Genomic DNA, 25,390 nt, shown 5'->3' on the forward strand with positions numbered 1-25,390 from the left:
AACAAGGCCCGAATGCTAGACAGAGCGGGAGAGGGAGAGGGAGAGAGAGAGAGAGAGAAAGAGAGAGGCAGAGAGACAGAGACAGAGACAGAGAGAAGGTTGAAGACAGAGGGGAGACAGAGTTGGAGAGAGAGAGAAAGAGCAACTGTGCGTACAAGGTGAGATAGAGGCAAGTCATGGACTGTTTTTAACCCAGAGTCTGAGCCAAGGAGAGAGACCCAGACAGGATAAACTTTTTTTAATACCCATAATACAGGTGCTTTAAAAGCCATCTGTGTGAAGAAGGAGCCATAGGAGGAGGAGAATAATGGCAAACTACAGGAGTTATACACAGTGAGGAGGCAGTAGGTGCTCCAGAGGAGAGAGAAGCATCAACTGCAAAAACACTTCAGAGTAACAGGGGACAACAACTCCGCTGCACACGCAAACTTAAACACATTAAGGGCAGAAGTGATGCGCAAGCTTTGTTAGCCCACCCTGTTTTTATTCCATTTATTTCTTTACTTTCAAAAAACAAAAGGGAGTAATTGAAAGTCACAGATGTGCAACATCTTGTGGCGCACTTCAAGTTGTGTTGCCACTTGGACTTGGCAGCAAAATAAATATTTTCACAGAGGTGAATCATCATCTTCCCTCAGTCATAGAGAAGCAGCGGAGAATATGAGTGTCCATACTGCGAATTATAAAAATCCACTATTTCAAAGCTGCAACACAAAAGAGAGACTTTAAAATTGAAAAAGGTGCAAAGACTCATCACATGGAGAAAAAAAAAAAAAAAAAAAGCTAAAAAAGTGGCCAACAAGCAGAACTCTCATGTATAAATGTAACACCCAGATGTACAATGCACATATAGCTCCCAACATACTCACTCAAACATAATGTAAATGCATACTGTTATACATGCTGTACTAGGACATCGAGAACTCACCCACACACACATACCTATCCACAGGCAAATAGTAGACACAGACTTTAGAAACATGCAGCCACACACACACACACACACACACACACACACACACACACACCCTTTCATAGCTGCTGCATTCCGTGTTTTATATGCTCTCTTTTATTCATAACATTGCATTTTACACCACAGAGTCTGGAGCAGATTAAGGGTTGTCTCCTGCTGTATGCTCGTGCTTACTCTACCCCAAAGAGCCTGTATGGTATTTGACTGTTCTCAAAAGGCAATATGAACTTGAACATCTGGCAATACTGATCTGTGAAAATGTTAATAAAGGCTTCTCCTGAAGCAACACTTGTTTTATTGTTGAGTCACAAACTACCAGCTCCAATTTTGATGTTTTTTCTACCTCTTCTCTTCTTCCTCTCTTTTTTCATTTAACTTTGCATGAAAGTAACACTTTGTGGTATTTAATGTGATTAATAAGTTAAGCGATTCATGTCAATTTGGTGGGGCACCAGTGTGATAACGTTTTATTTCAGAATACATGGAAAGTCACCCTGTTGGAGTCACAGGCAGCTAGAAGCTATACACAGGCTGGGATCACAGGACACAACTAGAGGCGCAGTCAGTGCTACAGGAGCCTATAATAGAAGTCACCTCTTGTGAAAGGGAAATGCTGTTGAAGGGAGTGACGCTCTATTCCTGCCAGTCCAAATACCTGGCGCTGAGAACCAGGAAGACCGGGGTCGGGGGTGACCGAGCAGAATCTTATCTGGCCTGCCCATTGGTCTATTGGTATTGAAGCCGGGCGTTAACAAGTACGCAGCCGGCTAATGCTCACCACTGGGGCAGATATAGAAGGAGGCAGAGGGCATTCTCGGACTCTTATCAGACCTAGTGTTTCCTCTCCTCCTGCCGTGATAGGGCCCCTCATCCTGTAAGCGAGGCTATCATTGTTATTGCAGTCCTTTCTCTCGTCTCTGGTGGTGACACTGTATAGCCGATGTAAAGGATGTGTAGCTTTTTTAAACAGATAGGCAGTGCAGCCTTCGCCTAGTTCATGTTGTGTCAGCACAAAATAATGTTTGTAGAGTGAGAAGGTATCCAGAGGAAAGAGACAATCATCCTGAGCTGCCATGGTCATTGTTCTTAGAAACTCAGCTTTGCTTTTGCAAGAGTCACAGGACCAACACTACAACAGATCTCATTTGACAGCTGCACTTCTACTTTTTTATAGATTTTGTCACTGTAAACACAGATTCAGGCGTTTGTGGTCAGCTCAGACACCTGTGAACTGCAATCACCAGGAATCTCACATCATAAGAATGCAAACATAGAGCCCCTCTTTTAGTTTTACATTCAATCCATTAAGAAAACTCTCAGTAACAAACACATGACAGATCTCCAGTTGTAGTGAGCTGCTTGCTATTGTTCCTATTGCTACTTTGGGCACCTTTTAAAACAGAAGTGACAATACCTTAAAAAAGACCAAATAAGAAGAAATTGCATTTTATTTTATTTTTTAGTAAAACCGATTTGTTTCGTTAAAAAATAGAATAAAACCGTGTATTAAGATGTATATCTCGCAGGCTCATACTCAGTACTCACTGTGCCACATGTTTGAATCGAACGTTACCTATGTTGTGTTTGTCAGACAGTGACAGTAATCTCATAAAAAATGCTATAACCACTTTGCGAAGTGTCAAATGTGCAGAGTGACAAGAATTGGCAAGTTTATTCCAGTGACAAAAGCCCCTCCTCTCCCTTTAACCTTTTGTCATCCTCTCTACAGTAAAGAACCTGCACACACATCGTCTCCTTTCCACTCCAGTCTGGCCTGAAGCAGCCAAGCTTCACACATGTTTGCCTTACACATTGTTGCTTCAGCACCTGTCTCTGATGCTTGTCTTTCCATTAAACAACCTCATTCACATGTCTCACGTCCTCCTGCTTCTGCATTCACAGTCTGTTCTCGCCCCTGCTGCTGTGGATAGGACTCATCAGCACAACGCCTTTGTCTTGCTGTTAATATGCCTCTATTCTGTGACCGCCCCCTCTGAGCCACGATGTGTTGTCACAGTGTTCAGGTAGCGGCTCTAAATAGCACGGTCTGCTGTAGCAGCTTGGCTCATATTATTTTAACAACACAAAAGGTGCACCTGCCGTGAGCTTTGTCAATGGCAATCACTGACTTGTGCATGTGTTTTGGATTTGTAGGGTGGGCTTGTATATTCTCAAGTGTATGTGTGTGTGTGCGCGTGAATGCGCTTTGTGTGTATCTGCTTGTCTGACGCTGGCAGGTACTGTGGAGTAGAATTAGCCTTTTTATAGTTTTTACAGGGCAGAGGAGACTTCTCTGACTTCTCATTTCTCACCACACTCCCCTGATATAAAACAGTGACACCAATCCAAATCATAAGATTATCCAAAAATACAGAACAGAGAGAGAATAGAGAACAAAATGAGTTCCTACCCTCTTTGGCAACCAGACGTGGGGATGGGTCTGTGTGAGATGGTGTATTGTAGGATAATGATGAGCTACCTGTAATGAAATGAGATAATGAATGACACCACAGACAAGCACAAAAAGATATGAATATAATATATGAGCATTCAGTAATTAACAGTGTTACACATTATTGCACATATAAGGTTCAGCATTATCAGTATGCTTCTATAAGTGTTTGGTTTATGATCTTGCAGGATATTTACAGGTGTGAATTTCTATGATGAATTAGCTTTAACGGAATCCAATCCAATCCCAATTTTATTTATTAAGCACTTTTTAAAAATAACACTGTTGACCAAAGTGCTGTACAATAACAATAAAATACAAAAAAGACAGTTAACAATGAAAAGGCAACATCTCAGACTATGTCAAAAGCTGAGGAAAAGAGTTGCGTTTTAAGAAAAGGTTTAGAAACAGGCAGTGAAGAGGCCTGCCTAACGTGTAAAGACAACTTGTTCCAGAGTTTTTGAGCCGCAAATGCAAATGCCGGATCCCCTCTGAGTTTCAACCTGGTTTTCGGGGCCACTAAGAGCAGCTGATCGGCAGACCTGAGAGACCGTGAAGGTACATAAAGTTGAAGCAGGTCAGAGAAGGCAGAAGGAAGGGGAAGGAAGGTGTATTTCAGAGTAACCTCAGTGCACCCTTACTGAAGCCAGGGTGACAAAAACCTCAATAGGTTACAACAATAGCCAGCAGGTGGCAGTAAAAAGTTCAGCTCAATTACTGTCAAGCAGCACTATTCAGTCCTTTTCATCTTTTGAATTGTGTTCCTGCTTTATCTTAAAAAAATAATCTTAAAAAAAATAGGGAAAATAACTCCTGACACATAAATCTAGTTCCAAATAAAGCAAAGCCAGCACACAGACAGTCCTTTAAATGTCTTTAATACGAAGGAAAAAGCCCGTAGCCTGTCAGCATTTTAAGGGCAAACCCTGCTCCTTAATAATAAAGTCAGGGAGGCAAGACTCTGCTTATGTCTGCCTATTCATTTCACCTTATGGAGCAGAACTCTGCGCCGCATTCCTCCACTTACACAGGCACCCTGGGCGGCACCAAAATGCTCTCTTAATTTTAGCTGCCCCCAGGCATAAATCAGCGAGTGGAAAAACAGACCCAAAAATGCACAGAGAAAACACAAGAGCAGCTACTACATGGGTAGTGTTGAGATTGAGCACTAAGAAGGGGGGAGCTGCTGAGCAGGGAAGATACCCTTTGTGAATGGAGCAACATAAAAAAAGAACAAACAAAAAGCTGTAAAGAATGATTCAATTTGTGACGTGCTTTTCTTGAGATTTGGGGTAGGATTCTTACCTAACTCACTGTGCTGCTGGTGCTGGGATTGGGGGGTGAAGGGGCCCATGGTGGCCGACTAGGGATCTGTTTTTTTAGGGGGTGGCCAGGAGGGGAGGAAGAGTGGGGTGCTCCACAAATGTATTCTAACCTCCCAACACCCCACCCCTCCCAATTCTACCTACTCCACGGCACCCCCAAGGCTCTGGGTCTAGTTTAGAAACCTGGGGGCCTCAGAACAGGGGAGCCATTGTATGAGGCAGGGTCCCTGCTCAGCAATCAAATGCAGCTCTCCGTACAAAAATAATTCCACACGCAGAGTGTAAGCGCAGAGGGGCAAGCGAGCCACCAGAGCACCATCTCTGGAATGAGGGGGAAAGTGTAAGAGAAAGATGAACAGACTGACAGAAAAAATGAGGGAGAGGGAGAGAAGGGGGAGGAAGGGGTTGTTAACCCTTTTCCTACTGTGTGCCACATATGTGGGCTGACCCAGACAGGCAAACAGGCAGCATTGCTGAGAAAACCTCAAACCATCCCACAGACAAATGCAGGGCTGCTGTACGAGAGAGAGTGAGAGTGAGCGAGAGCGTAGGGGTGAGTGAGGTAGACAGAGAACGAGAGCGAGGGAGAGGGAGAGACCACAGCTGACAGTTTGGTGGAGGGAATCTTGGCTTTGCTGCCTATTTATTTGGACGGCCTCTTCCTCTCTCAGAAAACAAACATGTCCCGGTAATCTGACAGCACAGTGGGAGGACTGGCCAATGTTCAGCTTCTAAGACCCTCACTCTCTTCCCCTCTCCTGTCACATCTGCTCAGAGTCTGTGAGATTACATAACATCCACAAACAATTTTCTTTTGTGTCATTCCTATGACTGACGGCTCTTTCAAATGCTCCCGTCCTCCAGTTTGGCACGCCCATAATATTGACAGAGGTCCTCCAGGGCTTGCTCAGCATTGTAACGGACCTCCATCGGGCCCCTGCTGTTTATCCTGTAGAGCTATGTGATACCATTGCCTCAAACATGTGGTCTGAGCTTTGTCAACAAACTGAGGGTCCCAGTCCCCCGGTTTTGGGCATCCTGCCACCTCAAGGGGGCTGAATGGTCTCCAGCCAACGGTAAGTCATCCTTTTAGCTTTATAGGATAAAAGACTGCACTGACTAGCCCTGCTGTCTGACTTCACGCCAGCCTTACATAGTGAAATTTCCAACAGGTCTTCCAAACCACAAAGTATCATTCGTCATTGCCTTCCAAAACGACCAATGTGAGTGTTTTCTAACATCTAATTCACATTGTTTGTCAGCCATGTTGAGCAAGTTCAAATGTATTTAATTACTCATTACATGCTACTGATTGAAAAAGTAATTACATCAATTTACTCGTTTCTCAAGCACAAAATAATCAGTTACATTAATCATTACTTTGCGTTAATTACTCAGCCTCCAGCTCTGTAAAAAGTGCCTTTAAACATAACAGTCTACACACGCACGCGTCTCATATTCTGTTCTTAACCCAGAAATAGAAAATGAGGCAGTCTGGTTTAACCAGTGGTCAGCTATGCTTTGGAGGTATATTCTGACCATCAACAGATAGCTTAATGTTAGCTTAAATATAAGTATTGGGTTTCAGCTCAGTTCAACAGCTAATGGTACAACTGTTTAAACCAAGGCCTTAAAACCTCAAGTTTTTGTGAGAAAAAGTTACGTGTTGTCGAGGTTGCTAGGGCGGGCACAGCTGGTGATGCAGAGCGAAAACCCGCCGTGGGCCAGACCATCTCATTTCAGTCTACGACGGCTACGATGGCTACGATGGCTATGAAGGGCCAAACCTTTGTGTCCACCCAAGGATATGGCCCCTGAATTGGGACACAGCTATAGTGTTTCTTCTGATTGTACACACACACACACACACTATCAGAGCAAACGTAGACCAAACGTCACTTTGCCATGACCTTAATCTACCCCTTACTTAACTGTATAGTTGCGATGCACAGGCATTGCAGTAAGATATGTTTTTCGTCATGGTTTTCCACCAATTCCCCAATATCCACATTCTTAACTGGCATTGGTTTGCAAGTACAATTATTATGTACCTCTAAGCAGTTAGCTTCAATTACAGCTGAGCTCATCTCAGTGTTTACATGACTAGCAACTGCTTATTATCCTCCCCCACTTATGCTAATGTGATATGTACATAAATTCTTGTAGTGTTGAGTGTCTGCACCCCAGCAGTCGAGTGAGCAGCCACAGACTGCTTGCTCTGTAATGGTGGCTAACAGCAGACAGCTAACAGTAAAGGGCGCGGAGCCAGGCCGTTGAGCCCCTCTGCACCAGTGATAATCTGCCAATTGAAAGAACTAATGCAAGGGGAGCTCAATAAAAATGTTGTGAGAGGAGGAAGAGGGGAGAGAGTGAGTGAGAGAGTGAGGGAAAGAGAAAGAGAGAGAGCTCTCCAGACCTCCTTTTTCCCTACTCAGCCTTCGAGCCCAGATGTTTATGGTCTGTATAAACTATTGAGGGCTCGAGAATGTCCCCCACTCTGGAGCGAGCAGCAGCAGTGCAGAAGTCCAGACTTATCTCTCTCTCTCTCTCTCTCTCCCTCTCTCTCTCTGTCTTGACTCCCTCACTGTAAATCCATCCAGACACACAAGCAATGGCGACAGCTGGGAAACAGAACTATTGCTATCCTCCAAAGGCACTCAATCATGACCACCTCGGACCGTTTCCACACACTTTTAAAAAATAGCTCACCCCCCGACTTTTTTTTTTTTTTTCTATCTCACACTCGCGTTCTATAACTGTTTCTCCTGCTCACACCCTCCTGCCCTTGTCCTCAAGTAACTACTGCTAAAGCTATCTGTCAAGGATATTTTTTTTCATCAATTTCTAATATTATGTTTCTTCAGGTCTACAGCAGATTTGCTCTCAATTCTCTGTCTCCTCACTCCCTCCTTTCATTTCTGCCTTCTTCCCACTTCTTTCTCCCCCTCTCCTCTTGCATCTCTGTGTGTCGGGAGGATACAGTTCTCTCGTTGTCTGAGGTTTCTTGCTCCGCTCCGTTTCCAGCACATGTGGTATCAAACCGACCTACATGGGTGCGATAAAGCAAACAGTCCGCGGTCCCTCCCTGACAGACTAATTTGAACAAATTCTCAAATTGCACCCAAAATTGAAAGCACATTGGGGTGCGGGCGGCCATCACTTATAAAAATCTGGATAAGTGACCAACAATGAGGCCAAAATAATGCATGGGTAACTACCCTTGTTACTGCAAGCAGCTGGGCAGCCAGACAGATGTTCAGATTGTGCCCACAGTTGCACCAGCGTGGGCGTCTGAACGATATTTCTGCGCATGACGTGGCAGGAATGTTTTGTTATGGTATGGCTGTAGGGTGGGGAAGTATGTCCCTGCCCCGTGCCGAGTGTACATACAGCGCTTAATGACTCTGAGGAATGTTAATCAGAGGTTCAATAACCAGAACCAAATGCACACATGATGCACACAGATGTGTATGAAATGATTGCAGTATCCCCTTGGACCATCCATCTTTTGGTGGAGGATGGGGGGTAATATAGTAAAGATTGGTGAATGGGGTTGGAGGAATACATCACATGACCTGTAATCACTAATACTTCCAGGGCTTGGCCCAGGCTTTCCCCTCCTTCTCTCTTTTTCTGTATTCTGGAAGCTCGGCCCAGCTCCAGCTCTCGTGAGCAAAGCCAGAGGTCTATTTTCTGGACGGGGTTACTCCTCGTCTATGATTGTGTTTGTTTGTGCTGCGGGGGGAGAAGAGAGAATGGCTTTAGTTCCCAAATCATCAGCCCTGCAGGGTCTGCATGAAACCTCAGCCCTCCTCATCTTCCTTCTCCTCCTCCTCCTTCTTCTTCTTAGTCTTCCTCAGACGTTCATTTACTAACATGGTTTCTCTTGCCCTCAGGCTCCCAGTGTCAATAATACACACTGCTCGCTTCTCAGAGAGCTGCCCCAAAACAGGTCAGTCGGTCCAGGCGCGGGACGGGAGCATTCATCTTTTTGATTGTCGGGAACAGATCCAAAGCAATTTCAACTGGCAAGTGGAGAGGATTCCCAAGACATCTCTTCTGTCTCCAAAACACACAAGGTCTAAATCAAAAAAAGGACAGCAATGGGCAGAGTCGCGGTGCAGCACGCCTAAGCCGTGGCTAAGTCCCGCAGCCAGTGGCCATAATGAAAACTGCTCTGCGGAGTGTGCCCAGTGGCGGTCAGACAGATCCACCCGCTGCAGTGCTACACAATGAGGCTGTTATACTCATGACAAGCATCTCTCTCTGCCCAGACGCTGTGCACAGAGAAAACTGTTGACACCCACAAAATGCAGTTCCCATTACATCACACTGAGGCCCATCACAATTTTTTGGGAGTAATGTTAAATTTAGTTGAGCCATCAGTCACTCCACCCAGCGTGGTGTCATGATATTCTGCAGCCGCAGCAGACGCAGCTCTCACTGTCTCAAAGTACAGAATGAAAAGAATTCTCTGTATGTCCACCAATCACATTACTCATGATCTGCTTATTTTCATAGTAAACAGTGGATGAAGCTATTGTCTGAACTAGACATTACTGTGTATTCAAAGCAATACCCGCACCAGATGTTACATCTTGTATTGAAATGCAATTTGCATACTGCCTCAGAAAATTGGCTTCGTTTCCCCGCCGAAACATATGAAGCCGGATTGCGCCGAGGAACTCTTCAAAGGTAAGAGGCTCAAATTTAGTTGCCTCCGTTGCAAATTGCAGATCAACTTTCTTTGCTGTGCTGAACACACAGGCCTAGCGTGATTCCTGAGGCAATGCACCTGGGCTTCATCTTTCTGTGGACCATGTGGAATAAGGCGCTGCAAAGTGTAGTGGAGGGGGGCAGTGGTGGGGATGCAGTTGATGGTTATCTCGAGAGGGGAAAGAAACCCTCTTGGTTTCCACAGCTCTTGCTTAGTACTGGGTAGACATTATGGAGAAATTAGTTTCCAGTAAAAGCAATTTCATTGTTTATTGATGGTAATGGGAATATGGTGCGGTGACAAAAAAAAAAAAGTGTCATGTTGTTTGCCCGGGTTTGGCGATTTTTCACTCTAACGTCTCATCCAAAAGTGGAGAAAAGTATATGAAAAGAGGCTTGTGTTTTGATTGAAAGTTGATTTCGACTTTTCTTTGGCAAAGACGGATGCCAGTGCAGACTTCAGCTGAGGCACAGTCAGCATGTACAGCAAGAATACAAAGAGCACAGTGCATCAACATTACTGTCCTTTTGCTAATGATTCAGTATGTTCTTCATTTTTCAGTTCTGTTTTCTATTAATAAATTGGCGTTCAACATATGCTCCGGTAAGCCATTAACTGATCATCATACATTGTTCCTCTTGATTTGCCTCTTTGCTTATTCTTGCACTTAATTTGCACTGAGTGTACTTACTTTCCCTGAGGTAATTGAGATGAGAGAGAAGCACTTCGGCGTTGTACATGGTGGTGAGCCGGAGGAAGTCGTCCTTGCTCATCTTGCAAAGCTCTTTGCCGTCGGTGTTCTGAAACATGGCTGTGTCGATCTCTAACAGGCCGTATTCCTTGATGGCCCACTCTAGCCACTGGCGCACATGGTCCTGGGACCACAACGACGGGTCTGCGGGAAGACAGCATAGAGCTGTGTTGAATGTGAAAGGATTGATTGTGGACAGACAGCAGGGAAGACAGAGCCGGGAGTGCCTCTCTAAGGTAAAGGGAGGGGGAGAAATGAACAAATTGGAAGCAGAAATTTATATCAGGAGCAGACGTTGTTTAGCTAGTTGTAAATATTCTTTGTCTTATTTTAACCATATGAATCGGGTACGCTCGAGTGGGATGACTCATATTAGGTTTCAGGTAAATCATTTTTCAGAGTAATATTCTGAAATCCCTTCCTATGATCAAACATTGTAGTACATTTTGCTTTGTTTAAGCTAAATACAAAGTATCTGCACGTACTACTTGACCCAAGTCTGATATACTGCACAGCCAAGTTGGAAAACCTAACCCCAAACTTACCACTTGTGGTTAAGGAGTGGCCTCCATGTAGAGCTCCTATTAGTTTGATAGATGAGTGGCCTTTTGCATCAGTTTAGTACTAACACTTGAATAGCCTTTATAATGGAAACTTTATCAAGGCTCCGTCCGATTTTAATTAAATGAATTAGATGTGCTCATTTTTTGGGAAAATACAGTCATTCTCTCTGGCTCATGTGTAACAAAATAATCAACTTCGGTATTAAAATTAAAGGCTTTAACCTCAGAACTGCACTTGTTACTCCCTGAACTGTATTATTCTGCCTGCTAAAAGATAAAATTTGTACAAACAGTGGAGAAATATATTGGTCTGGCAGACAAGCTGACATCTCTCTACCTGCACACATTCAGCTGTGCTCCCATGGGTGACGTAATACACTGGAACAATGCTTTACACCATGAACTGGGTACATAAAAAAATGGGACTCATAAAACATTTACAGCATTGGCAAAATGATACCAAAAGAGAGGGGTGATTCTGTCTGAACTCACAGCAGCAGCAGCACAGGAGAAACACCTGCTACGTTTTGCACCTTTATAAATGTGCAGTGAATATACAGATACAGCGCAGTATCACATAGCTAAGTCTTACCTGCAGGTACAATGACTCGACGCTCATTGGTGGTCATGTTGGGGGGAGGGGCGTTCTTCTCATCCATGTAGTTTCCATAGTTCATCTGAGAAGTGTCGTTACCCCCCACCAGCTTATTGCATTTACCCACACTGCAGTCCACTGGAGACTCCCTGCTACACAAACACACACATACAAGTAAGTTGTAAAAATATTATCAGCAGATAAATTGGGTGTTGTTGGTTTTCTTTTCCAGTCATTTACTTTGGCACGGGATATTTAAGCCCTGCACTCGCCAGGGCCAATTATATCAAAGATTAGATGCAAAAGTGAAGCTTAGTTGTGGTAAAGAAATGGCCATTTTAAAAAAAAAAGAAAAAAAAAAAGTCATATTTCACACAACACAGAAGAATGTAAGAACACAGGAAGTGGCTGTCATGCCATACCTGGATCCATTCATGTGCTCATATTCTCTCTTGACGTTGACCCGCACTGGCTGGTTGATCCACTCCTGCTGGGGGGGTAAAGGGTTGATTTTGTGGGTCTGGCCGTAGTCCTGTGTGCCAGATGCAGTCATGTCTGTCTTGGGGAGAGGGGCAGCAGCAGCGTACGGAGGCTCAAATAAGGACTGGTCTTCACTCACCACTGATAGCGCCTCCTGGAGGTGGAAAGAGTAAATATTAGTTTCTTGACTCACTTAACAAGTGAGAAGTCATGTACAACCATTCTATCCTACACCATTAAAGGAACTGCTTCACATTTTGGGGAATACTGTCATTAGTTCTATTCTCATCACATATAACATGTTAATTAAAGAGCTTTAGGTGCTTTATACAGAGCCAGGCTAGCTGTTTCCCCTGCTTCCTTTGTGCTAAGCTAAGCTAAGCTAACTACCTGCTGGCTTTCATATTCAATGAACAGATATCACGGTAGTATCAATGTCATATTTGCTCCGAATGTCCAACTATTCCTTTAAGAGTGGGAGGACACAGTCATCCAACAAGAATGATTAGAATACACTGAAAATCATGAGCAGATACAACATCAAGTCACTCATTTGACATTACCCAGAAACTTGTGATGTCAATTTTTCAGTCTCTTGTGTATTTCTGTTTACAGCAATTATGTGCAGTTATGGGTCATATCACAGTCTGGCATCCTAAGTGGTTTGTGTACACAGCCCATGTAGCAACTGTCATTTCCTGTTGATGTTAGGATGACTTCAATCATGCCCACAGTGGAGTAAGACGGAGTTGTAAGATTGGAGGCATCCAACTTACCGGTTTACTTACATAGGATCCATTAGGTAAGGTTTTTCTACCAGTAATGAGCCGTTAAAAGGTTTACAAATAAAACGAAAAAAAAAAGTTTTTTTTAAATCAAGAATCTCTCATTTACTTCTCATGCTGACTTTACAAAAGTATCCTAACAAATTTCCCTGGCTGTGTAATCGTTTTCTCTTGCCCGTTATCAGTATCCTCTTAACTTGCTGGACACAAAAATCCCCTGTCAGGCCCTGATGTGTCTGTCTTGTCTGGGCCTTGGGCTTCTCTCCACAGCTGAAGACTCAACAGAAGCAGGGGGGGTCACGGCTACACTGACCCCTCTGCTGTGGCTCAGCTGGAGCAATGTAAGTTTATTAAAGAAAACAAACGCAGAAACTCAGGGCCGGCCAAGATATTACGTGGTTTCAACATGCTCCTCGTGTAATGTCTTGGAAGTAAAGCATGGATTATGCACTTGGTGGGTTACATTTTAACATGCAGATGTCACCACTTGTGGTGTTTGATAGTGAACAGAGTTGGGTAATGTCACCATCTCAGACCTGTGCCAGGCAATAACTTTTAGCTGGCACAAAATGTAGGGACTGCTTCACAATGACTTGATGAGTCAGCCTTTGTTATAAACGCCCCATCCATCATTGTTAAAAACAATCAAAGAAACAAATACAAAAAAACAACAAGTCAGAAAGCAAAATCATTACAGTCATATGCCTCTGCTGAGGATTAGGCTCAGGTCTGAGGCACATCTGGATCTGATAGGATCTGATGGCACAGCTTAGACCGAGACGTGTCTAATCCCCAGGGACTGAATTATTTCATTCCAAAATGCCACATATCTGCTTCAGGGGGAAAATGCTACTTGATATTCATTGATCAATATTTCCAACATGTCGTTTGCATTCTCTAAAATGTTACTTTTATGAAAGTGAAATCCTCCTGATCTCACATAACTTCAGTGCCATTCCTTTCTAAGACATTTCATGCGAGTAGAAAGTCTTCACTTAGGCCTATTCAAATGACAAATGTCTCTTTTTGGGGTAAACGTTCGAATCGGCACATACGGAGACTGACCATAATATGAATGTGGTATATACAGTATGTGCACAAAAACACTAGAGTCACAATAAATGTCAGGGATGCTCTCTCGCCAACTCTATTTTGACAATGAGTTGAAAAATACAACATTCTTTTAGCTACAGCAATCACAAACCGGGTGTCTCTATGGCAGTTATAGCTGCTTTATATATTATAAACACTAACAAAGTGATAATGTTTTTACATGTAAGACAAGAAATGATATGGCTGAGTAAATCTGAGTTCTCAAACAAGAAACATAAGCAAGAAGAGTATTGTAGTTGATGACAGTATTTTTGATTATGATCACCTATATGCCAATACTTGATCTATGTTTTTGACCATATACTTAAATAGTAATTGTCAGCCACTTTCTAACTATAGTAGTTGAAATAACTGGTACTTTACAGACAAACTGATCTAACAAAAGACAGTGAAAGGTGAAGCCTTTGCTCTGTATAATTCATTTTCAGAAGTTATGGCGACCTTTGCTGTGGAAAAACTGCATTTGCACCATAGTGCCCTCTGTTGTAATGCCACAGCCCTGTTACTGGCTGTAAAGTATGGATACAAAGACTTACAAAGTCTTATAGTTACGTTTTAATCCACCTATTATTATTATTATTATTATTATTCTGGCTTAATAATATAATGAAGTGAACTGAGAACTCTGCATCAAACTAAATTTAGAGAAATCTCAGGCACTATATTTAATGTCTCTTCCCACTGTTAGAAATAGCTAGGCCTGCGCCATATAACAAACACAAAACAAACTTTGGACATTTCCTAAAGTACTGCTTTTCAGGTTAATGGTTGGATAAAAAAAAAGCAGAACCTCTCCAGAAGCATTTAACCATCTCGCCAGAATTAGATTTTCCAGTGATTTCATCAGTGGATCCATCATAGTCTGAACACTGGCAGCAGGACTCACTATCTGAGCAGAGCACAGCAGCTCGTCTGCGGATGATAAAGTGTGGAAGAGTGAGGGAATGTCTCATTACGGCCCGATAAGGGCTCAGTCGGCTATTTTGACTGTTACACGTTATATTTACAGTGACATATCAGCCCGTGCAATTGAAACCATGATTGGCAAGTGGTGTGTGTCTATCAAGATCGCAGAGGGTTTTTTAAAAATAGGAGCTCGCCACGCTCATGAGAAGACGCTGAAAGGATGACAGAGCAGTGCCAATTTGCTGTGTTTTATTTCCAGTATCTGAGAGGAACACACACATACTGCCAGTGAGGGCTAGAGGCAGTTATTCTCTCTTTTTTTTTTTTTGTCTATCTCACAATGTCCACAGATAATTTCTGAAATGGTTAAGTGCCACTTTTGAGCACTTCAGATGAACTTCTCCTGAAGACCTCGCTTAAAATCTATAATAATCTCTAGAAAGCTTCTGAAATAAAAACATTTGGTCTTTGGAAAACATTTTTATAAAATCTGAATTCTAGTTGTGCAATATATCTTTCTACAGTGCCACAGACAAAGGAGGGAAAAAAACATCAAATAAATCATAGCTCAGCTGTGAAGCTGCAAGCCCAGTTATAAGCATTGTGTGAGTGTGACACCTGCTGGGAGCCACCTCTGTTCTGTTTACATCAGCCAAGTCTATCTCTCCAAGTGCGTCATGATGCCTGTGGAGCAGACTGGATATATATATATATATATATATATATATATATATATGCAATAGCTCCAACATCCAAATTGCACGTGTGTCTGTTTGGCGTTCACACACAGCCATCTAAGCAGTAGCCACCCGGGGTATGGGGGGGGTGGGAGGGTGGTGGAGGTGGGGGGGCATTCCTGTCTTTTGTTTAAGAAGGAAGAGGAAACCTGTCAGGAAAAGATTGTGTAGGACAGGAAGCTCTCATGGCTAGAGAGCCCTTCCTTTCTTTTAGCAGGCATGAATGCAGCTTACAGCCAGTCATTTACACTCAGGGATTCAATTATGATTACATTAAGTCACACAACTTCTCGCTTTGTTACAGACATCCAGGCTGAGACACTCATATCCTCCTGTAGTATGGCATTCATCCCCATGCAGTACATAACAAAACACTCAGAGCGCTGTGAATGACGGGATTCAAAGTGACTATATATGCAGCCTGACATTTTTGTCTGGCCAACGTTTACACTCCTCCAAAACTCACACCACACCCAGCCGCCACAAACCAGCTACTTTAAATTTCCAAAAGAAAATAAGTCACATGCATCACTTTTCAGCAACAATAAGAGTAAATGCAGATGCTGCAGCTGCATTCTTCTCAGCTTAGACTTGTTAACCAGAGGACACAGACTGGACGCATGGCAGGGTGAACTAATAGGGACTTGCCATTCAACATCTGGTGGCTGCAGCCATAATACATCTGGAATTTGACTGTCGGGGGCCAGTAGCCAATGTTAATGTAGACCAGCGCTCTTGACTACCAACATACCATTTCAAAATAGTTGTGTAACTATATAAGTAGCAAGCCAAGGTATCATTGTGAAGCCTTGTGGTTTAAAGTGTTGCAAACTGTGCAGTTACCGCATGAAGTTGCCAAATGACAGCTTTCCTTACACTTTGACAAAACTCTCTGTCCGACAAAACGGAGGGAAAGCACTCTCAACAATCAACAGCAATAAAGAGAGAATGGTTATTTCTTTTTAAAACACCAAATCATCACAGTTTTTTCCTGAACAACGACAGGATCTTCGGACCGAGCCGGGCGACGTGCCACACCGCTGTTGCGCAGCTCGACACATCGTATCCAGCGGTACATCCAGTCATAGCTATTGCTCAATCCCCGCTTCCCAGACTAAACCAAATCGTTGAACTCGTGGATTACTTATACCTATATGAAATTACAGCCTACAGCGCGTTGTCTGAAACAAATAGCCACTCCTTTGTGTCTTTCCAGACGTGCGTAATTGTGCGCTTGGTCCCCAAAAGTCCAAAGCGTGATTCTGATTTAGCCTTAAATCCACACCGTAGCGTCTCCTCACAACCAGGCATCTTATTGAAAAAAGGACAAGGGATACTTTCAAAGAGAGGAGAAAAAGGAGGAAATCTCGTTACCGCTTTCAGACCGAGAGAAAAAAGCCGCTCATCGTCGTCAGATTGGAGGTCCCAGCTCATAGACCGACACAGAGGGGCATTTCAACCCATTGCTTAAAAAAAGGAGGCGCAACTCCGAAAAAGCAGTCTCCCACAAACTCATACACCCCGTTCTCCACCCTTACCTTAATAGTTCCGTCCATTTTGCGCAATTTTCAGCGGACCCCGACAATATCCCAAACATGACACGCTCCTGAATTAATTCCAGCCCCCGGTATGTGGCGGAGAGAAAGAGACACTTTTACCGGATTGAGTTTTTTCTTTCCTCTAAATTTGGGAAGTGAAGTCACCACTGTTGAGAAGGTTGAGAAGGAAGCTGTGTGTCACCGAAAGCCCTGCCTTCAAAAAAGCAGGATACTGTCCCAGAGAGATAAGCAGGGAAAACAATTGAGTTGTCGCTCCGCTGTTATGTTTTTCTGCTCGGAAATATTTACAGGATGGCTGCCTGCGTTGTGCACAGCCATTGCTGTGTAGCCTGCTGTAGAATAGTGATGTGTGTTTTGCTTTCCCAGTAATGGCACAGATGGTGTGGACGGGTTTACTATTTATCCGACTTATGAATTATTTCTGCACACATTTAACCCAGGTTTTCTGGAATGAGGTTTACTGTCACAGGACACTATAACTAATGTGATCCCATGTTTAAGAGCCCTTTTTGGTTCACGCCTACACTTCACACTTACATCTGGCCATGCCTCCATCCTTCTGTAAATCAACATATTTTCTGTTTTATTCTATATTTCAAAGTGAAAGTGATACATTGAATAAAGTTCATCTTGACAGATGTTTCTGTCAGACATAGGCTGCTGATGGAGCTCTAAATCAAGACAGCAGAGAGAGCTGAACACCTATGGCAGGAGCTGTTGCAACCTTGTCTTTTTTGTTACAGCTCTCTGTGAAGTTGCCCTGAGACACCATTAATAAAAATCCAAGCATTCAGTTCCTAACCGCACTATAGTCTGAAGGTCTGCTCTACACGTGTGCGTCTGCTGCTCAGCACAGGGCTGAATGGATGACACGCAGCATGCGTCAACAAAACGAACATAAATATATTATTATCATTATTTTTACGCATTAACTTTGCTATTGTCATTCGATGGTTTCTCCCTCTACACGCCTGAGCCTAAACAAAATCAGATATCTCTAATCCCCACCCCCACATAGTTTTTTTTTTTTCTTTTCGTCTACCCTATGAAATTGCCCTCATCAATTCAAGCATAATTTTAGTGCAGATGCTAGACATGGAGCCAGCTTTGAACGTGACCAGGCCAATAACACTGCAAGAAAAGTCCATTTTCACAAATCTATTGCCACTTGTTTTCTTTTTCTTTTTTGTTTGTTTGTTTTATACTGAGGACAAATGAAACATATAAATCTAACAAGTTTGTAATTTAGATTAAGAGACTGAAAACAGACTTTAATCCAGATTGTAGTGCTGTAGTTGTTTCAGGGATTTTTTTTTAACAAGTTTGAGTCTAGTTTGGAAAAATCTGATCATTCCATCAGTATCAAGAAAACCACATTTGATGGGAAAATAATACATTTAAGACTTTACTTTGGACAAAAGCGAATGTATCTCATTACACTGCCTGTTTTTATAATGTTTAACAACATAGGCCTGATACGACTGAGCTGAAATGACGATGAAAATTTTTTGCAGTGGTGGGGTTCTGCTTTGGGGAGCGGCCTATACGCCGCCGCGACGACTGACAGCAGGGCCGGCCTGTCTGCTTTCGACTCGGGGGTCTGGTGGGGCTGTGGGCCCCCACCCTTGGGACCACCACATCTGGATCCTGCTAAGGGTCAAGGCTTCTCCTGCCTGAGGCCAGTTCAGACTCGTGTAATTAAGGGAGACACCTTGTTTAACTCTTCAGTGACTGGTTTGGTTTCTTTTTTTTCTTCTCTACATTCCTGTGTATGTGGGTTTGATTTATTTTAATGATGCCATTGATAAAGTGAGAAATTAAAGAGGTGATTACAATGTGACCTTGAGTTAGTGATTCACTATACAGGGCTTTATTAACACAAATACAAATATATGTTAAAATACCCATCATGCCACTATGATACTGTGACTCTTTGGATTATGTCACCAGTTCCCATTAATAAACAAGTTACGTTTACCCTCCACTCCAATGTGGCAGCCAAGATTAGTTTAGGTTGTGTAAATAGATGAAATGTAATGTCATGTAATTTACAGGATGCTTTTCAAATGACGCTAAACCAACAGACAACATTACTCCCTCTCTGTATTCAAATACCTGCCACCCCCAGTCATAAAGCTGATTAAGAGGGCTGGGGGTCCAGGACCTACCAAGACCATAATGAATACAGTGGTAACAAACATTTTGGAAGGCCAATAAACAGATGCAAGTTGGTTTACACAGTGAACCACAGAACATCTGGCTTGACGCTGGAACTAGACAGCCAGACATTTCTGCCTTAGCCTACACCACGAGCCAGTAGCTCCTCTGTCTCTCCGCTGGGGCAACAAGCCAGAGGTGGGCGGACACTATGGAGAGTTTATGTTCAGAAGCCTTTCAATTGTTAGGCCCATCCTTTCTTCTTTAGCTTATACCAAAACCTACTAAGATTTAGGATATGGAGTTAAATGTCATACATGAGAAAAAAAAGAGTGAGTATTGAGGCTTTTATTTGTCACATAAGCTCAACAAGTGAAAACAGTCTGACAAAGGGGAGATCTAAAGTGGGAATAAAACGAAGTGGGGGGGGGTATTCTTTAATGTTTAGCATTTGTTAAAAAAAAAAAAAAAAAAAAAAAAGTACATACGTGTGGTCCTGTCCCAACCAAATGATCCATTTTCTTGTTTTACACTTTGTATCAAACCTTTTTTTTTTTTTTTTCTTTTTTTACATACACATGGGAAACTCAATCTGGTGTGGGAAATCATGTTATTTTTTCATATTGTGAAAGTTGTGAGAAACTTTTTGGCGGACTGTTATTACAATGAAGAAATAGTCCCAGTCCATGTGAGCCTGCTAAAGTTGCTGTTTATTAGACTGCAGACTTGTATTCAGATCATTCCTTCTCTCGGGCTAAAAGACAGCCCGAGTCAAAATACTGAGGGCAAAAAGTGGAGTCTGCAGCGCATATAAGCACGAACTGTCTGGCCCCTCGCTCTAGGCCATAATTAATTTGAGATTTATTTTTATTGGAGAGTTCCAGTCTCGCCTGGCCTTAACCAAACAAAACCAAATGCTGGGCCGTGGATTCGCTTGAATGAGGGATATTTCTTTTAAATTTTGTATTGAGGCGTGCCACATTCTGACCAATATCTCCGTGAATGTGTGTGTGAGTAAGTGAGTGCAGCACTTGCACGCAAATAAATGCACGCCAAACCTGATTCCGGGCAGAATAAACCCCCCCCCCCCCCCCCCAAAAAAAAAAAAAACAATAAATAACATTATTGGAATCAGAACAAAAAAAATAATCTAGACTGCATTTCCACAGCAAATCAAATAAGCTTTGAGATGAAAGTAACTGTAAAATTCGAAGTTAGCTCGCCTTCCTGCTCAGGTCCCTCTAACCTCTTTCCCTCCTTCACTGGCCTCCTGTCTTCTTTATTTTAGGGAGCAGAGAGACTCATTTTAAAAGCATATTTTCTCCTAAAACATTCCTCGCCATTCAACTCCCTCACAACAAATCAGGAATTGTTCTGAGCCCTAAAACGGCGAGTGTCTCCGCAGTGGCACAAACGCTGCGCCTGGATGAAAAGAGCCCTTATTCAAAGGGGGAATAAGTCTTCAAAACATTAGCAAGTCGCCCTTGGAAAAATACCTTGATTATGGAGATATCACCGAGCTCGCCTCTGCATAATGGCTCATTTTAATAAGGCACAATCCGAGCAGTCACCCTCGGTATATTATTATGATGTGAGCAAACGTCGTCATGGCAAACCACCCAGATTCACAGAGACAACTGCGAGCAAAGTGCACGTTGAACATCATGTTGGGCATTAGCCTATATGGTTATACATGGTCTTATATCAAAAAGAAATATTTCATGGTTGGAGCGTCTCAGAAATGCAGGGTCTGCGCCATATGTGGCACGATGCAGTTTTTTTTTTTTTGTGAAAACCAGATGTGCGCTGTTTGCTTTATTTACATTTTCAGGAGAGAGAGAGAGAGAGAGAGAGAGAGAGAGAGAGAGATTCGTGACGTCACCATAACAACAGTAGCTCTTGGATTAAAAAAAATCAAATTGATATTCAGATAGATCACAACAGTCGCATCTCAACAGAGTCAACGTGCAGGCATTGCAGGGAGAATTAATAACAAGGTCCCGATCAAATGCAACAGGCCTGGCATGTGCATGATAGTAAAGCCGCAAGTGTTAGAGGTGTTATCATTTAATGTTGCATAATATTTTCTACTCATATAAAATCAGGAGAAGATGCAACCTAAATACTTAATTCCACTCGTTTCTAATGCAAATAACTGATGATCGTTAAATAATGTTCACTGACTGGAAATACACTTTTTATTTTTGTATTTTGGGATAATGATATTGCAGGGGGTTTTGTTGCACATGCTTTTTTTTCAGCCAGAGTCATAAGAAATGAAAGGACCCCACTTTGTCCCTCCAACATTACCTGATCGAAGAGACGGTGGTGTCTTACCTTGACGTAAGACGACGTGTCAGGGACAGTTTGAAACATGTCTACTTGACAGACAGGCCCAAGGGTGATCAGTGTCCAGTGGGCCCTGAGGAAAGGAAAACATTGACAATCACTCATAACTTAATCACATTCTTCTTCCTCTTATTATTATCATTATTATTATTAGTTTTTTTGTGAACTTCCACATAGGGCACACATGGGTTTCCACTTCCACCAAAATACAGGGAAGTCAAATTTGCTTAATGGCCCCCTGCATGTATAACCGCTCACATAATGCCTTCATTCATTCATTCATTCATTCTTCCCCCCCTTCTTCTTTCAGCGGTGGTCAGTGGTATTAGATATGGGCAGGTTTTAATTACAGCTGGCCATACATTAACAACACGAGCAGATGGAAATTACACCACGAACCCACTGGTAACATGAATGAATTACTCCAACAGGAGTAAGCTCCAATAGGAGCTGGGCAGCATGGAGAAAAAGGGGGCCTCATCCCAACCCCCATCACGTTTTCCCCCTAAAGCTTACCACATATTGAAACACTTTTCGCTTTAATAAGTGCAGCTTACAAAGTCTAGGGTGAAAGGGCACTTAGAGGACGGTGTCTTTAGCCCTTCCCTCCCTGTGCAATTATTAGGAAGGTAGTGGCATATACCATCACAAACGGCTGTTATATGGACTGTGTGATAAGGCAAATTAACGTATATGGACCTCTATAATGGCATCCAGGACGCACCATTAAAGTCCAACATATCTTAACAAGGCTTATGGGACACCTCTCTCCTGTTCAGTAGCATGCATGCTCTGACCTGTCAGGGTTATAAATATACAATCATGAACTTTTTTCCGACTGTGCATTTTAGCATAATTAGTGGTGGATGCAGATCTCAGGCCCTTGTGATCTTAAGCCAATACCTGACAGGGAAATTCAACAAAAAAAGAAAGAATTAAAAAAAACACACAGGGAGACTTGTACCTTCTTACACGCGATCAGGAGTTTAATAGCACCACAATTTCTCCTTTTTACTGCGCAATTTCACGTTTCTGCTGAAGTTTTTTTGCGCATTGAATTCCTGTCCCATGATAAATTAGCCAAAAAAGGGTGGGGGGAGTTATACATGAACGTGGCACGGTTTAAATACTTGTAAGGGACCTTTTTTTTTTTTTTTTGTCTTCTCAGCTCCTGCAGGCAAACGCAGGGCTCGCCTCATAAAGTTCCCCAAATGCATCCAATTTCTACGCGGTAAAAAGAGCATTGGATACCGCATCTGCAGCCAATTAGGCAGAGGACGACTGGTGAATAACGGCGTGAACCTTCCTCCGAGACAGCCCCGTGGGCCGGGACCCCTCTAGTGTTACATTTTAAGCATCTTACCTTGCTGTTATTCATCATAAACGAGAGCCAACTGATTTTCAGCTAATACGCATTCCACCACCCCCCACCGCCCCTCTTTACCTATAGACTATCCTAAAGTGAGACTGCGACGAAGTGAGTGGTGTTTTTCGATTGCAAAAGTCAGATGCAACTCAGACCTCGAATAAGGTAAAAGTTTGAACAACAAGTCTGATGCAATAAGACACAAACATTAACGAGAATTGAGATGGAGGCTGCAGTTTCATTTCACTGTTGCAGTCATTTCGAAACGTGCATTTTTTTAAAAATCGATTGAGACGCAATCTACAGCTTTTTACAGTCAGTCTGGGCAAATAATAACAAATAAAACAAGTGGAAACGATTTATAGTGCTCCTGTGCACACACCCACGCTGCAGAGTGTGCAGGACTTCAGCAAAACGCACAATCTGCTTCTGTTATTTTTCACACTCACCTGTCGTTACCGTGTCGGTCGCTTGATCTCTTTCGATCGAATCACTCCTCCTCCAATTCTAAATAATTAGTCCCGTCCAGGCAAAGCCGTTTTCCCGATGATGATGACAGTGAGTTATTTTGAAAGGGGCTGAAAAGGAGCGCCCGGTGTATGAATGGAAATGTTCCTGAGATGGGAAAGCCGCGACCAATGAGCAGCGAGAGAAAACCTCCCCTTGCCTGCCGTGTGAGGCCACTGAACCATGAAATAAGGGGAAAGCAGAGAGAAAGAGCGTCATAAATCTGCTTTGCAAAGTCTTCTGGTGGAGAGGGGGCTCGATAAATATGTAAAAGATATATTTTTTTTAGATGTTTTTGAGCTTGTTTTTATTTGCTATTAATTATTCCGCATACACCCCAGCTGCAGTGGCGCATGTGGGTGAACTGCTGCGTGAACAGTCAAGACAACTTCAAACGCGCCACAAACATCTCTGCAAAAACATTTCTCTTCCTAGTAAATGTTATTGTCTCTTATATCATCTCACCTGCAAACCTCCCCTCCACAAATTAAGTGCAGGGAAAAGTGTGCTCACAGATTCGTGGATTTATGCTCCATTATAACTACAGACATCATTTTTTATCTGACAACTTTTCACAGAGAAATAAATGATCATTCAAAAGGATCAAACTTGAAGTGAAACAATTCTGGAGAAATAGACAGCCTCTAGATTCGTACATTTCTGCTCTGCAAAGTAAACCCTCCAGTTAAAGCCAAATATCAGCTCTTCTTAAAAAAAATAAATGTGTGTAATTTATTTTGAATGATCAGGAGTTTCTATGCAGACACTCATTCATGTTCCAGCCTGTCCTCGTGGTGACAGTTCCCGTAGGAATACAACAGCAACACGAGTTCCTCCGCAGCGGGTTTGTCTTTTCCTGCTCAGTTGACCCCACTCAGTTCACTAACTTCATTTCCTTCACTTTGCTGCCCTCAACTTCGACCAAAGAGTCCCACCAAAGGATGTGGGGCAATTCACGGTGAGGAAAGTCGCCCAACCATAGCATTTTATAGCCTCATCAAGGTCGCTATTTCACGCAGAGCAACCAAAGTGAAACAGAGAAGTCGCCTGTAACTTTTTCTCCTTTTTTTTTGCATTAGAGAGCCAATATGTGATGAGCGTGAGATGTGGGATCGATTGCTGTAATTTGGAACTGTTTTATGTGATCATTGCAACAAGCACCTATATCATAAAATTATGTTTTTCCAGCTCTTTATTATTTTACAACATATGATAGCCTATTTGCTGCCAAATGGTGATGCAATGATATAACTCTTGGAAACTTTAAGTTGAAACAGGTTGATTTATTTTGGGAAGAATTTCAATAGAGACACTCAGTTACGTAAAATAATCACTTACAAAAACAGTATAATCCTTAGAGGCAATATATTAGGCCTACCGACTGGCTTCACTGATTTTTTTTTTTTTTTTAAACTGTTTTTCTGGGGGGGGGGTCATCTGGTAAAAAGGTCGTCTTTCATCAGCGGCTAGACCTTCTGTTTGTTGCACCGTTTCCTAATGCAATGATTAAGAACAACAACATTGATAATAGTGTTCCCAGCACGAAACAATGGACGGAAATCCCAACATCCGTTTTACTGAAAAATGGCATTCATGCGCCTGCTGTGTTACCTTCCTCAGGATACAGTAGAAGAAGTTTTCTAACACATTTGAACAGCAACTATTAAATTCTCAAAGAGCAAGAGACGAAGAAAAAAAATATTACATGCTATTCTGTGCTAATGTTGATAGAAATATTAATAAAGGCCAAAGCATCCAGCTTATAGTATACCCAGTCAAACTGTCCCCAGTTAACCAAAATACAGCCTTTCATGGGAATCTTTAATACGTTCTCATCATATTAGGTTAAATCTGATTTCAGTGGATTAAATTTAGCACTGAAAACACAAAAAACAGGCAGATAGCCTACAGTAACTGCTTAAAATATACCTGTCATACTACACTAATTAATTAATATTTCTAATTGTTATTAACACTTGTTTAACCTTAGATGGCAGAACAATGCTACTTCAAACACTACCATGTCAGATATCAGAGGTTGCTGAATCAGCCTGC

At 42.5% G+C, this 25,390-nt stretch overlaps 1 protein-coding gene across 12 annotated transcripts in view; it reads right to left on the bottom strand.

Moving 5' to 3' along the window:
• The window catches only part of fli1 (Fli-1 proto-oncogene, ETS transcription factor), a 31,918-nt gene extending 8,422 nt beyond the window's left edge, over nt 1-23,496 (bottom strand). For 2 of the 12 annotated variants that reach the window (XM_056374184.1, XM_056374179.1), the window contains exons 1-6: nt 23,278-23,495; nt 21,424-21,535; nt 11,799-12,010; nt 11,374-11,528; nt 10,159-10,449; nt 3,384-3,452 (exon numbers count right to left, since the gene is read on the bottom strand). In XM_056374184.1, the coding sequence (XP_056230159.1) occupies nt 3,384-3,452; nt 10,159-10,449; nt 11,374-11,528; nt 11,799-12,010; nt 21,424-21,489 (793 nt within the window). In that variant the 5' untranslated portion in view covers nt 21,490-21,535; nt 23,278-23,495. Of the gene's footprint in view, nt 1-3,383; nt 3,453-10,158; nt 10,450-11,373; nt 11,529-11,798; nt 12,011-16,771; nt 16,875-16,935; nt 17,115-21,423; nt 21,536-23,277 lie in introns of those variants that run through there. The other 10 variants (XM_056374180.1, XM_056374182.1, XM_056374186.1 and 7 more) reach the window with 10 other exon arrangements.
• Between the last annotated feature and the right edge of the window lie 1,894 nt (nt 23,497-25,390).

Source organism: Seriola aureovittata, chromosome 4 (assembly GCF_021018895.1).
Source record: "Seriola aureovittata isolate HTS-2021-v1 ecotype China chromosome 4, ASM2101889v1, whole genome shotgun sequence".
Lineage (NCBI taxonomy): Eukaryota > Metazoa > Chordata > Actinopteri > Carangiformes > Carangidae > Seriola > Seriola aureovittata.